This window comes from Cherax quadricarinatus, chromosome 43, assembly GCF_038502225.1.
Source record: "Cherax quadricarinatus isolate ZL_2023a chromosome 43, ASM3850222v1, whole genome shotgun sequence".
Lineage (NCBI taxonomy): Eukaryota > Metazoa > Arthropoda > Malacostraca > Decapoda > Parastacidae > Cherax > Cherax quadricarinatus.
This window is the reverse complement of record NC_091334.1, coordinates 7,539,461-7,554,460: the sequence shown is the minus strand read 5'-3', so window position 1 is coordinate 7,554,460 and position 15,000 is coordinate 7,539,461. Positions and strand designations below refer to the sequence as shown.

The following is a 15,000-nucleotide window of genomic DNA, read 5'->3' as shown; positions in this document are numbered from 1 at the left end:
CAACTATCTATCAGGCACCATGGCACAGGGCCATCAACTATCTATCATACACCATGGCACAGGGCCATCAACTATCTATCATACACCATGGCACAGGGCCATCAACTATCTATCATACACCATGGCACAGGGCCATCAACTATCTATCAGGCACCATGGCACAGGGCCATCAACTATCTATCATACACCATGGCACAGGGCCATCAACTATCTATCAGGCACCATGGCACAGGGCCATCAACTATCTATCATACACCATGGCACAGGGCCATCAACTATCTATCAGGCACCATGGCACAGGGCCATCAACTATCTATCATACACCATGGCACAGGGCCATCAACTATCTATCAGGCACCATGGCACAGGGCCATCAACTATCTATCATACACCATGGCACAGGGCCATCAACTATCTATCAGGCACCATGGCACAGGGCCATCAACTATCTATCAGGCACCATGATGTCACTAGTGTTACATTTACTTGTTACATTTGTTGTCAATTGTAACACTTGTGAACACTGAGAATAAATCCACATGTGGACGATAAAACACCTGTAACAGATTGTCTGTATATTTCGACAATCAGCTGAAGAGGACCTCAGTTGGAGGTCGAGAAAAATCCCATTAGTTTCTCCGTGAATGTTTGATTTTTCCTCTAGGCGTCACAAGTGTATTTATTTCTCCGGGGGAAAGATTTTTTTTTAATTACAGAATAAATTAGTGTCTGTTATTTAATTATTCTTAATTAGTTGTTTTTGTGATCTTATGTAAGTACACAATTGTGATTTTCCCACATTATGATTGGTCGAGAGGTCGGCGCCTAGCACGGCGAGGCGGGAGTCCTAGCATGCTTAGGAGAGACACCTAGGTAGCTAGGTAGGTAAGGACTTAGCTTAGTAGGGAAGCTAGCTAGGTGTGGTAGGTACCTGGCTTAGTGAGATAGCTAGCTAGGTGAGGTAGGCACCTAGCCTATCAAAGGGTATAATTAGGTACCCTCTCAGTTCTTGCAGCACTCACCTGACGTCACCTATCCCAGAAACATCATACAGAGGTGTGGAGAAGTGCAGCAGGTTTACTGACCTATGCTAGGCAGGTACACAACCAACCACATCCACTCATAGTCCAACCTGTTTAACCTCTTAAATCCACCCAAACATTTCCGTGTCATCAACCCAAAGGAACCTACATCAAGTAACTGAAACTCACTTGAACCTACAACCATTGTTTCATCAACCCAAAGGAACATACATTGCCTTACTGTAACCTCCTATAAATCCATCCTCAACCCAAAGGACCCTATACAGTGGAAAAAGAGGTTTTAAACCCCCCATCCCTAAGGACCTAAACCCTTGAGGTTCGAGAGTGCCCTTACCTCGGTGGGCAGGGAGATGGGGCAGTTGAACTCCTTGAAAGGCAGGTTGGAGATAACGTGGGACTTCCGTTCCTTAGTGACACAAATATGATCATCCTGCGACACCATGTTGTCCTGGTTGTTGGGGTTGCTAAGCCACTTGCGAAGCCAGAGCAAGTCACAGCTACACTCCAGTGGGTTGTCTGAGGGAGGGAGACAGGCAGGAGTGAGAGGGATGGGCAGAGATGAGAGGTAGATATTGATGGGAAATAGGGAAGAGGGGAAGGAGGGAGACAGTAGAAGGGGGAGAGACAAGGGAGGGGGACGGAATAAAGGGAATGTAGGGAGGTAGATAAGAGGGGGAGGGAGGGAGAGAGAGAGAGAGAGGAAGGGCGGGAGGGAGAGAGAGAGAGAGGAAGGGCGGGAGGGAGGGAGGTACAAAAGCAGATAAGAGGGAAGGGAGGAAGGTGGATAAGAGGGAAAGGAAAGAGGTAGATCAGTAGATAAAAAGGAAAATAAGAAGGTAGATTTGAGGGAAGAGAGGAAGTACATGAGAGAGAGAGAGAGAGAGAGAGAGAGAGAGAGAGAGAGAGAGAGAGAGAGAGAGAGAGAGAGAGAGAGAGAGAGATACTTACTAGAGACGTCGATCATGGTGAGAGTGTCCAGTATAGGCTGGACAGCATCTTCTGTTAGGTGAGTCATTTCGTTGTGAGAGAGTTTTAACCACTCCAGCGAGTGTAGGTCCATGAACGCCAGTGGTGGTATACTCTTGATGCTGTGTGGGGGTAGACCTCAGGTTAGATTGACCGTGTGGGGGTACATTTGGGGTTAGAATGACTGTGTAGGGTAGATGAGGGGATGGATTTCTTTCTACTCAATTTTCACCCTTCTTTCTGCTGGTAGAATTATCTTTTATTTTTCTCTCTTCCACCCTCCCTCCCTCTTTCCTCACTCTCTCTCTTCTTTCACTCACTCTCTCTTCCCTCGCTCACTCTCCCGCAGACAATCTAACAAATACTCTTCTGTCTTACTGTATGTCAGTCACACTGTTGTGCCTCAAGTCCACAACAGTTAAAATGCAACTATTGTGATCAGAATTTATTGTTGATATTGAGGAATATATATGAGAGAGCAAATCACTGACGTGAAGGTCAGGCTTGACACACACTGCCTCATGATCCACACCCGCGGTTACCTTGCTAGAGTTAACCACAAGGAAATAAGCAGAGATAAATAGAAGGAACAGAGAGGACCCGATATATTAAAGGTCAAAGATAAGTGCTTAGAGAGAAGGGGGTTGATCCAGAGAGACTGAACCTGATGGTTACCCAGGATGTTTCATGCATAGAAGAGGTGAAATATGAACTACAGTTAAGTGATGAGTGTTGAGACGTGACTCTGGGTACACAGACTCTCACTGGTTCTAAACACACACATACTCACACATACTCACTGGTTCTTAACACGCATACACTTACTGGTTCTTGTCAAGTAAGATGTACTTGATGGTGTCACCGTAGCCCCTGAAAGCATCCTCCTGTACGACAGAGATCTTGTTGGAGTCCAAGTCCAGCTGACGAAGGTTATGGAGGGGTCGGAGAGCGTGGGAGGGGATGTGGTCGAGGCGATTATGACCCAGCTCCAGCCACTCCAAGTTACCTGCAACAACAACAAGTCACTTAGCACAGGTACTCAACAAACACACGCTGAAAACTACTTGTCTGTAATTGTTTGGGATACCGATAAGGGTATTATTATTATCCCAGGATTCCTTAGTAGGGTATCCCAGGATAATTATGCCCATGATAGATGTGGTGATAAGAGGTGGAAGTGTGTTTCCTGGGTAAGGGACAAGGGTGTCACTGATGAAACACACAGGTGTAGTGAGAGACAAGGGTGTCACTGATGAAACACACAGGTGTAGTGAGAGACAAGGGTGTCACTGATGAGACACACACAGGTGTGGAGACAGTATCTACATTAGGCAAGACAGCAGAGCCTAGGCATCTGTACTAAGGCTGACACACTACCTAGATATAACTGGAAGTACAGACAACAGGAGTCCATAGGGTATAATGAGAACTGCACATCACTGGCCAGCCCAGACATTATACAGCTCAGTTCTGGTCTCCACACTGCAGGAACGGATACAAATCCACTGGAGAAGAATACAGAAATTAACCCTCTGAATAATGGATGTCGTATACGATGAGAGAACGAGAGCTCCGAACCTCCACTCTCTCACCAGACACAGAATGACAGAAGATATGATGGATGACTGAAGACAGGTATGAGAGAGAGAGAGAGAGAGAGAGAGAGAGGGAGAGAGAGAGAGAGAGAGAGAGAGAGAGAGAGAGAGAGAGAGAGAGAGAGAGAGAGAGAGAGAGAGAGAGAGAGAGAGAGAGAGAGAGAGAGAGAGAGAGAAGAAGAAACTCAAGCATTAAGAAGATGTTAAGTATCTCCAGCTACGAAGAAACTTGAAACAAAGGACTTAAGTTGGATAAATTTAGATTCAGGAAGGATTTAGTAAAGTATTGGTTTAGCAATAGAGAGCCTTATCGGTCCCTCCTGGGCCATTGTCAAGCCACAAGTTGGGCGAGAACAGTAGAGAAGGACACAAGACCATGAAGTAGGTGGGCTGGGGAAGGGACAGTAGTAGTAATATTAGTAGTAACTGTAGCAGCAGCAGCGGTAATAGTAGTAGCGATAGTAGTAGTAGTAGTAATAATAATAACAGTAGTAGTAATAGTAGTAGTAGTAGTAATAGTAGTAGTAGTAATAGTAGGAGTAGTATTAGTAATAGTAGTAGTAATAGTAGTGGTAGTAATAGTTGTAATAATAGTAGTAGTAATAGTAGTAGTGGTAGTAATAGTAATAGTAGTAGTAGTAGTAATAATAGTAGTAGTGATAGTAGTAATAGTAGCAGTGGTAGTAGTAAAGTTAGATTAGATTATAGCAGTACTTACTTTCTAAGCCAGCGAAGGCCCTGGCACTGATGTTAACAATGTGGTTGTGTTCTATGTTGAGAGAGTTGAGCACTGTCAGATCACTGAACACGTTCTCCTGGATGGTGGTGATCAAGTTGTGCTCCAGCTTCAGCATGTCCAGCTTGTGAAGACCTGTAGATACACCACACTCTTAGTATGCGCTTACTGCATGCTTACAATACGCTCTTTATAATCTTATATACACTGAATATATATATATATATATATATATATATATATATATATATATATATATATATATATATATATATATATATATATATATATATATATATATATATATGAATGTATGTATATCGTGCCGAATAGGTAAAAACTTGCGATTTTGGCTTAAATAGCAACGCTCTTCTTGCCGAATAAGGCAAGCGAAAAAATTGTGTATGCAAAAATTTCGCAAAAATCATTCTGAACCTAACGAGAAAAATATATTTCATGTTGTTTATTTAATATTAAATTATTGTAAACTTATCTAAAATATATCTAGTTAGGTTAGGCTAATTTAAATTGTGCTTATTATAATAAGGTTAGATAAGTTTTCTAAGGTTCTTTTGGTACAAAATTATTGATTTTTACATTAACATAAATGAAAAAAAATATATCTTTAAAGGTATAAGAGAAAATTTTAGAAAGGACTTAATTTTAAATGAGTTATTGCTAACTGACAGCACACGTGTCAGTGTACATACCGAGAGGTGTACCTAGTGTACATACCGAGAGGTGTACCTCGTGTACATACCGAGAGGTGTACCTCGTGTACATACCTAGAGGTGTACCTCGTGTACATACCGAGAGGTGTACCTCGTGTACATACCTAGAGGTGTACCTCGTGTACATACCGAGAGGTGTACCTCATGTACATACCGAGAGGTGTACCTCATGTACATACCGAGAGGTGTACCTCGTGTACATACCTAGAGGTGTACCTCGTGTACATACCGAGAGGTGTACCTCGTGTACATACCGAGAGGTGTACCTCATGTACATACCGAGAGGTGTACCTCGTGTACATACCTAGAGGTGTACCTCGTGTACATACCGAGAGGTGTACCTCGTGTACATACCGAGAGGTGTACCTCGTGTACATACCGAGAGGTGTACCTCATGTACATACCGAGAGGTGTACCTCGTGTACATACCGAGAGGTGTACCTCGTGTACATACCGAGAGGTGTACCTCGTGTACATACCGAGAGGTGTACCTCGTGTACATACCGAGAGAAATATATACCTCTCCATATATATACAAGGAAAGATACACACCTTTCAGTGTATATACACACTCCTAGGTGTATACACACTCCTAGGTGTATACACACTCCTAGGTGTATACACACTCCTAGGTGTATACACACTCCTAGGTGTATACACACTCCTAGGTGTATACACACTCCTAGGTGTGTACACACTCCCAGGTGTATACACACTCCTAGGTGTATACACACTCCTAGGTGTATACACACTCCTAGGTGTATACACACTCCTAGGTGTATACACACTCCTAGGTGTATACACACTCCTAGGTGTATACACACTCCTAGGTGTATACACACTCCTAGGTGTATACACACTCCTAGGTGTATGCACACTCCCAGGTGTATACACACTCCTAGGTGTATACACACTCCTAGGTGTATACACACTCCTAGGTGTATACACACTCCTAGGTGTATACACACTCCTAGGTGTATACACACTCCTAGGTATATACACACTCCTAGGTGTATACACACTCCTAGGTGTATACACACTCCCAGGTGTATACACACTCCTAGGTGTATACACACTCCTAGGTGTATACACACTCCTAGGTGTATACACACTCCTAGGTGTATATAGTCTTGAGAGTTTTTATACAGGAATTAACTATAAACTCTAGAAATATATTACTAAGTGTAAGTGAGAAGGTAGAACTAATAATAATAATAATAATAATAATAATAATAATAATAATAATAATAATAATTATTATTATTATTATTATTATTATTATTATTATTAAAAAGATCTTGAAAGAAGACTTAACCTCAAACGAATCCGATAATGACAGAGTTAGAGGTGAGGTAGAGGTGAGGTAGAGGTGAGGTAGAGGTGAGGTAGAGGTGAGGTAGAGGTGATGTAGAGGTGAGGTAGAGGTGAGGTAGAGGTGAGGTAGAGGTGATGTAGAGGTGAGGTAGAGGTGAGGTAGAGGTGAGGTAGAGGTGAGGGGGTGATGTAGATGGGTGAGGTGGGGAGGGGTAGAGGTGAGGTAGAAGGGGTGAGGGGTAGAGGTGAGGTGGGGTGAGGAGTGAGGTAGGGGTGAGGTAGAGGTGAGGGTGGGGTGGGAGGGTAGAGGGATGAAGGGGTGAGGTGGGGAGAGAGGGGTGAGGTGAGGGGTGGGGTGGGGTGGGGAGGTGGGGTGAGGTGGGGAGGGGATGAGGTTGAAAGGTGGGGAGAGGTGAGGTGGGGTGGGGAGGGGAGAAGGGGTGAGGTGGGGAATGAGGTAGAGGTGAGGGTGGGGTGGGGAATGGGGGAGGTGGGAGAGGTGGGGAGGGGTGGGGAGGGGTGAGGTGGGGTGAGGTGGGGTGGGAGGGGTGGGGTGGGGAGGTGGGGTGAGGTGGGGGAGAGGTGGAGGTGGGGAGGGGAGAGGGGTGGGGGTAGAGGTGAGGTGAGGATGAGGGGTAAAGGGGTGAGGTGATGAGGGGGTGAGGTGGGGTGAGGGGTGGGGTGAGGTAGGGGAATGAGGTAAATGAGGTGGGGTGAGGTGGGGTGGGAGGGGTGAGATGGGGTGAAAGGTTGAGGTATGAGGGTAGAGGTGAAGGTGGGGTGGGGTGGGGTGGGGTAGAGGTGAGGGGTGGGAGTGGGGTGGGGGAGAGAGGTGGGGGAGGGTGGGGTGGGGTGAGGGGTGATGGTAGAGGAGGGGTGGGAGGTAGGGGTGAGGTGGGGGTGAGGGTGGGGTAGTAGGAGGGGATGGGGTAGAGGTGGGGGGGGTGAGGGTAGGTGGGGTGAGGGGTGGGGTGGGGATGGGGAGTAGGTGGGGTGGGGTGATTGAGGTGGGGTGGGAGGTGGGGTGGGGAGGGGTGAGGGGATGAGGGGGTAGGTGGGGAGGGGTAGAGGGTGTGAGGGGTGGGGTGGGAGGTGGGGGTAGGGTGGGGTGAGTGGGGAGAAATGAGGGGTGAAGGGGTGGGGAGTAGGAGGGGTGAAGGTAGAGAGGTGGGGGGGGTAAGGTGAGGGATGGGGAATGGGGGTAGAGGGGGGGTGGGGGTGAGGTGGGGTGAGGTAGAGGGGTGGGGTAGAGGTGGGGTAGGGGAGGAGGTGGGGAGAGGAGGGGTGAGGGTAAAGGGGAGGGGTGGGGAGGGGTGGGGTGAGTGATGTAAAGGGGTGGGGAGGGGAGGGGTGGGGGAGGGTGGGGTGGGAGGTGAAAGGTGGGGTGGGAGGTGGGGTGGGGATGGGGTGAGGTGGGGTAGGGGTGGGAATTAAAGAGGGGTGGGGAGGGGGTAGAGGGAGAGGTGGGGATGGGGAGATTGGTAGGTGAGGGGGGTGATGGGGTGGGATGGGTGGGGTGGGAGGTGAGATGAGGTGGGGAGGTGAGGTAGAGGTGGGGTAAAGGGTGAGAGGGGTGGGGATGAGGGTGAGGGGATGAGGGGTGGGGAAATGAGGTGAGGTGAGTGGGGTGGGGTGGGGTTAGGAAGGTGGGGTAAATTGATGGGGTGAGGTGGGGGAGGGTAGAGGTGAGGTGAAGGTGAAAGGTGGGGTGGGGTGGGGAGGGTGGGGAGGGGTGAGATGAGGGGATGAGGTAGATGAGGTGGGGAGAAAGGTGAGGTGGGGTGGGGATGGGGTAGAGGTGGGAGGGGGGTGAGGATGAGGGTGAGGTGAGGTGGGGTGGGGTGTGAGGTGGGGTGAGGGTAGAGATGGAGTAAAGGTAGAGGGTGAGGTGAGGTGGGGAGAGATGAGGGGATGATGGAGGGTAGGTGAGTGGGGTGAATGGGGTGAGGTGGGGTGAGGTGAGGTGAGTGGGGTGAGGTTGAAGGTAGAGTGGGGTAGGGTAGAGGGGTGAAGGGGTAGAGGGGTGAAGGTTAGAGGGGATGATAGGTGAGTAGGGAGTGGGGTGAGGAGGGTGGGGAGGTGGGGAGGTAGGAGGTGAAGGGGTAGAGGTGATGGTGGGGTGAGGGGTGAGGTAAAGTTGGGGTGAGTAGTGAGGGTGGGGAGGTGGGGTGGGAGGTGAGGTGGGGTGATGGGTGGGGTGAGGTGGGGTGAGGTAGAGGTTGGGGTGGGGTGAGGGGTGAGTGGGGGAGGGGTGGGGTGATGTGGTGGGGTGAATGGGGTGGGGAGGTGGGGTGAGGTGGGGTGGGGTGAGGTGGGGTGAGGTAGATGATGAGGTAGAGAATGGGGTGGGGTGGGGGTGAGGGGGTAGAGGTGAGGGGTGGGGGTGGGGTGGGGTGAGGTGGGGAGGGGTAATTGAGGTGGGGTGAGGTGGGGGCTGAGGTGGGGTGGGGTGAGGTGGGGTGGGGATAGAGGGGTGGAGGGTAGGTGGGGAATAGAGGTGAGGTAGTGGGGTGGGGAGTAGGGGTGAGGGTGGGGTGGGGAGGGGAGGGGTGGGGAGGGGTGGGGTGAGAGGTGGGGGAGGGAGGGGGTGGGGTGGGGTGGGGTGAGGTGGGGTGGGGGTGGGGTAGAGGTGGGAGTAGAGGGTGAGGTGGGGGATAGAGGTGAGGGAATGAGGGGGTGGGGTGAGGGGTAAAGGGGTGAGGTGGAGGGGTGATGTAGAGGTGAGAGGGTGATGGTAGAGAGGTGATGTAGAGGTGAGGTAGGTGAGTGAGAGGTGATTGGTAGAGGTGAGGTAGAGGGTAGGTGAGGTGGGGTGGTGGTAGAGGTGAGGTAGAGGTGAGGTAGAGGTGATGTAGAGGTACCTACGTACCCTGGAAGGCACCGTCAGGTATATGACTGATGCGGTTCTCGTGAAGGTCGAGAACCTCCAGGTTGGTCAGCGGGTGGAAGGTGTCCGTCGGGATGTCGTCAAGTAAGTTCTTGCCTAAGTTCAATCTTAGAAGCTTCCTGCACCACCAGCAGACAGCACCAGCAGACAGCACCAGCAGACACCACCAGCAGACAGCACCAGCAGACAGCACCAGCAGACAGCACCAGCAGACAGCACCAGCAGACAGCGTCAGCAGACAGCACCAGCAGACACCACCAGCAGACACCACCAGCAGACACCACCAGCAGACAGCACCAGCAGACAGCACCAGCAGACAGCACCAGCAGACAGCACCAGCAGACAGCGTCAGCAGACAGCAACAGCAGACAGCAGCAGCAGGGGGCGAGTGAGGGGGGGGGTAGGAGGATTAGTAAGTATACATGTAGCGCTAAACCCATATGGGTGCCACAGCGCTGCGGATCATGTGTGAAGCAGCGAACCTGCGCCAGTAGGCACTGCTTTCTGACAGCTTTATTAAGCTTTCTAACAGTCCTAGCTTTATTACGCTTTCTGAAACTTTCTAGCAACTCTAGCTTTATTAAGTTTATTAGTAGTTCAAGCTTTATAAAGCTTTCTAACAGCCGTAGCTTCATTAATTTTCTAACGGTCCAAGCTTTATTAACCTTTCTAAGAGCCCTAATTCCAAGCTTTATCAAGCTTTCTAAGAGCCCTAACTTACTAAAACTTCATAACTACGCAAGCTTTATCAAGCCTTCTAGGAACCCTAACTCACTAAAGCTTCATAACTACCCAAGCTTTAAAAAGCCTTCAAAGAGCCCCAGCTTAATAAAAAAAAACTTCCAAGAGTGGCAAGCTTATTAAAGCGTTCTCCACCGTACCTTCCTATACCCTTGAAGGCGTTATCATCGATGTGTTGGATTTTATTCTCGTAAAGTGACAACCTCTCCAGCACCGTCAGGCCGGTGAACGCTCCCTCGTTCAGTACTTGTATCTGGTTGTAGTTCAGGTTCAGGAATGTCAGTCCTTTAAGAGATGCCAGTGCCAGTGACGGTACCTGCCAGGTGATACAATAATTATTATTATTATTTATTATTATTATTATTATTGGTCAGTGGTAACATAAGTTTTAACATCACTGGGTTTAGAGGCTCTAACGTGGTAAACTACTCTGTTAAGTTCCCACTAGAGGATGAGAGATAAGAACATAAGAACATAAGAATGTAGGAACACTGCAGAAGGCCTACTGGCCCATACGAGGCAGGTCCTTATCAAAACGACATCTACCTAAAGCTACTCAAGAAATAACTCAGTGTATATATATGTCTCAGTGTATGTACACTGAGAGGTGTATATGCACCAACACCTTCGAACACGAGTTCTGTCAGTCATACAACATACAACATACACAATATACCTCGTTTTCACACCTTGACCCTCTCTCTCACTAGCACCTGACGTGACCTCTGACCTCTCTGCCTCTGAGGCTGACAACTGGAGGATTGTATACACGACAGGAATGTCTGCTGGGTTTTCTCTCCATGGCTGATAAAACCAAGAAATTAGCTCAACCTTGTGGTTTTTTTTTTTACCTTATCGGAGTTCCTACCTGGTAGCTAGGTACAGTAGGTAGGTAGGAAGGACGGTAGACAGGCAAAATAGGCAGGAAGGTAAAGTAGGTATGTAAAAAGGTAAGTAGGTAGGTAAAGTAGGTAGGCAGGTAGGTAAAGTGGGTAGGCATGTGGGTAAAGTAGGTAGGCAGGTCGGTAAAGCAGGTAGGCAGGTAAGTAAAGTAGGTAGAATAGGTAGGCAGGTAGGTAGGCAGGCAGGTAAAGTAGGTACGCAGATAGGTAGGCAGGTGGGTAAACTAAGTAGGAAGGTAGGCAAACTAGGTAGGCCGGTAGGTAAACTAGGTAGGCAGGTAGGTAGACTAGGTAGGCAGATAGGTAACCTAGGTAGGCTGGTAAGTAAACTAGGAAGGCAGGCAGGTAAAGTAAGTAGGCTGGTAGGAAACTAGATAGCCAGGTAGGTAAACCAGGTAGGCAGGCAGGTAAAGTAGGCAGTCAGGTAGGTAAACTAGGAAGGCAGGTAGGTAAAGTAGGTAGGCAGGTACAGTAGTTAGGTACGCAGGTAGGTACAAAAATTAGATTTGCTGAAAAAAATTAATTAGGGCAAGTCATTAGGTGTAATTATGTTACATTTTCAAGGATTCCTTATTTCCTTGTTTTTATAGAGAGGGAACGAAAGTAGGAACATGGGAATGAAAGCAGAAACATGGGAATGAAAGCAGAAACATGGAAATGAAAGCAGAAACATAAAAATGAAAGCAGAAACATGGGAATGAAAGCAGAAACATGGGAATGAAAGCAGCAACATGGGAATGAAGCAGTAACATGGGAATGAAAGCAGCAACATGGGAATGAAAGCAGCAACATGGGAATGAAAGCAGAAACATGGGAATGAAAGCAGCAACATGGGAATGAAAGCAGCAACATGGGAATGAAAGCAGCAACATGGGAATGAAAGCAGAAACATGGGAATGAAAGCAGAAACATGGGAATGAAAGCAGCAACATGGGAATGAAGCAGCAACATGGGAATGAAAGCAGAAACATGGGAATGAAAGCAGAAACATGGGAATGAAAGCAGCAACATGGGAATGAAGCAGCAACATGGGAATGAAGCAGTAACATGGGAATGAAAGCAGCAACATGGGAATGAAGCAGCAACATGGGAATGAAAGCAGCAACATGGGAATGAAAGCAGCAACATGGGAATGAAGCAGCAACATGGGAATGAAAGCAGAAACATGGGAATGAAAGCAGCAACATGGGAATGAAGCAGTAACATGGGAATGAAAGCAGCAACATGGGAATGAAGCAGCAACATGGGAATGAAAGCAGCAACATGGGAATGAAAGCAGCAACATGGGAATGAAGCAGCAACATGGGAATGAAAGCAGCAACATGGGACTGAAAGCAGCAACATGGGAATGAAGCAGCAACATGGGAATGAAAGCAGCAACATGGGAATGAAAGCAGCAACATGGGAATGAAGCAGTAACATGGGAATGAAGCAGCAACATGGGAATGAAAGCAGCAACATGGGAATGAAGCAGCAACATGGGAATGAAGCAGCAACATGGGAATGAAAGCAGCAACATGGGAATGAAAGCAGCAACATGGGAATGAAGCAGTAATATGGGAATGAAAGCAGCAACATGGGAATGAAGCAGCAACATGGGAATGAAAGCAGCAACATGGGAATGAAGCAGCAACATGGGAATGAAAGCAGCAACATGGGAATGAAGCAGCAACATGGGAATGAAAGCAGCAACATGGGACTGAAAGCAGCAACATGGGAATGAAGCAGCAACATGGGAATGAAAGCAGCAACATGGGAATGAAAGCAGCAACATGGGAATGAAGCAGTAACATGGGAATGAAGCAGCAACATGGGAATGAAAGCAGCAACATGGGAATGAAGCAGCAACATGGGAATGAAGCAGCAACATGGGAATGAAAGCAGCAACATGGGAATGAAAGCAGCAACATGGGAATGAAGCAGTAATATGGGAATGAAAGCAGCAACATGGGAATGAAGCAGCAACATGGGAATGAAAGCAGCAACATGGGAATGAAGCAGCAACATGGGAACGAAGCAGCAACATGGGAACGAAGCAGCAACATGGGAATAAAGCAGCAACATGGGAATGAAAGCAGCAACATGGGAATGAAGCAGCAACATGGGAATGAAAGCAGCAACATGGGAATGAAGCAGCAACATGGGAACGAAGCAGCAACATGGGAATGAAGCAGCAACATGGGAATGAAAGCAGCAACATGGGAATGAAGCAGCAACATGGGAATGAAAGCAGCAACATGGAAATGAAGCAGCAACATGGGAATGAAAGCAGCAACATGGGAATGAAGCAGCAACATGGGAATGAAGCAGCAGCATGGGAATGAAAGTAGGAACATGGGAATGAAAGCAGCAACATGGGAATGAAGGAGTAACATGGGAATGAAAGCAACATGGGAATGAAGCAGCAACATGGGAATGAAGGAGTAACATGGGAATGAAGCAGTAACATGGGAATGAAAGTAGGAACATGGGAATGAAAGCAGCAACATGGGAATGAAAGCAGCAACATGGGAATGAAAGCAGCAACATGGGAATGAAGCAGCAGCATGGGAATGAAGGAGTAACATGGGAATGAAAGCAACATGGGAATGAAAGTAGGAACATGGGAATGAAAGCAGCAACATGGGAATGAAAGCAGCAACATGGGAATGAAAGCAGCAACATGGGAATGAAAGCAGCAACATGGGAATGAAGCAGCAACATGGGAATGAAGAAACATGGGAATGAAGCAGCAACATGGGAATGAAAGTAGGAACATGGGAATGAAAGCAGCAACATGGGAATGAAGCAGTAACATGGGAATGAAGCAGTAACATGGTGATGAAAGCAGCAACATGGGAATGAAAGCAGCAACATGGGAATGAAAGCAGCAACATGGGAATGAAAGCAGTAACATGGGAATGAAAGCAGCAACATGGGAATGAAGCAGTAACATGGGAATGAAGCAACATGGGAATGAAGCAGCAACATGGGAATGAAAGTAGGAACATGGGAATGAAAGCAGCAACATGGGAATGAAAGCAGCAACATGGGAATGAAGCAGTAACATGGGGATGAAAGCAGCAACATGGGAATGAAGCAGCAACATGGGAATGAAAGCAGCAACATAGGAATGAAAGCAGCAACATGGGAATGAAAGCAGTAACATGGGAATGAAGCAGTAACATGGGGATGAAAGCAGCAACATGGGAATGAAAGCAGCAACATGGGAATGAAGCAGCAACATGGGAATGAAAGCAGCAACAAGGGAATGAAGCAGCAACATGGGAATGAAAGGAGAAACATGGGAATGAAAGCAACAACATGGGAATGAAAGCAGCAACAAGGGAATGAAGCAGCAACATGGGGATGAAAGCAGCAACATGGGAATGAAGCAGCAGCTTGGGAATGAAAGCAGCAACATGGGAATGAAAGCAGCAAAATGGGAATGAAAGCAGTAACATGGGAATGAAAGCAGCAACATGGGAATGAAGCAGCAACATGGGGATGAAAGCAGCAACATGGGGATGAAAGCAGCAACATGGGAATGAAGCAGCAACATGGGAATGAAGCAGCAACATGGGAATGAAGCAGTAACATGGGAATGAAGCAGCAACATGGGAATGAAAGCAGCAACATGGGAATGAAGCAGCAACATGGGAATGAAAGCAGCAACATGGGAATGAAAGCAGCAACATGGGAATGAAGCAGCAACAAATGAATGAAAGCAGCAACATGGGAATGAAAGCAGCAACATGGGAATCAAAGTAGGAAAACGGGAATGAAAGCAACAACATGGGAATGAAAGCAGCAACATGGGAATGAAGCAGCAATATGGGAATGAAAGCAGCAACATGGGAATGAAGGAGTAACATGGGAATGAAAGCAGCAACATGGGAATGAAGCAGCAACATGGGAATGAAAGCAGCAACATGGGAATGAAAGCAGCAACATGGGAATGAAGCAACATGGGAATGAAGCAGTAACATGGGAACGAAGCAGCAACATGGGAATGAAAGCAGTAACATGGGAATGAAGCAGAAACATGGGAATGAAAGCAGCAACATGGGAATGAAAGCAGCAACATAGGAATGAAAGCAGCAACA

The 15,000-nt window shown here is 47.6% G+C and overlaps 1 protein-coding gene across 6 annotated transcripts in view; it reads right to left on the bottom strand.

Annotated features, from left to right (window-relative positions):
- Positions 1-15,000, bottom strand: part of LOC128694114 (chondroadherin) — a 159,904-nt gene that overhangs the window by 53,211 nt on the left and 91,693 nt on the right. For all 6 annotated transcript variants that reach the window (XM_070093537.1, XM_070093539.1, XM_070093540.1 and 3 more), the window contains exons 4-9: positions 10,154-10,329; positions 9,255-9,391; positions 4,323-4,475; positions 2,835-3,015; positions 1,992-2,131; positions 1,378-1,559 (exon numbers count right to left, since the gene is read on the bottom strand). In XM_070093537.1, the coding sequence (XP_069949638.1) occupies positions 1,378-1,559; positions 1,992-2,131; positions 2,835-3,015; positions 4,323-4,475; positions 9,255-9,391; positions 10,154-10,329 (969 nt within the window). The remainder of the gene's footprint in view (positions 1-1,377; positions 1,560-1,991; positions 2,132-2,834; positions 3,016-4,322; positions 4,476-9,254; positions 9,392-10,153; positions 10,330-15,000) is intronic.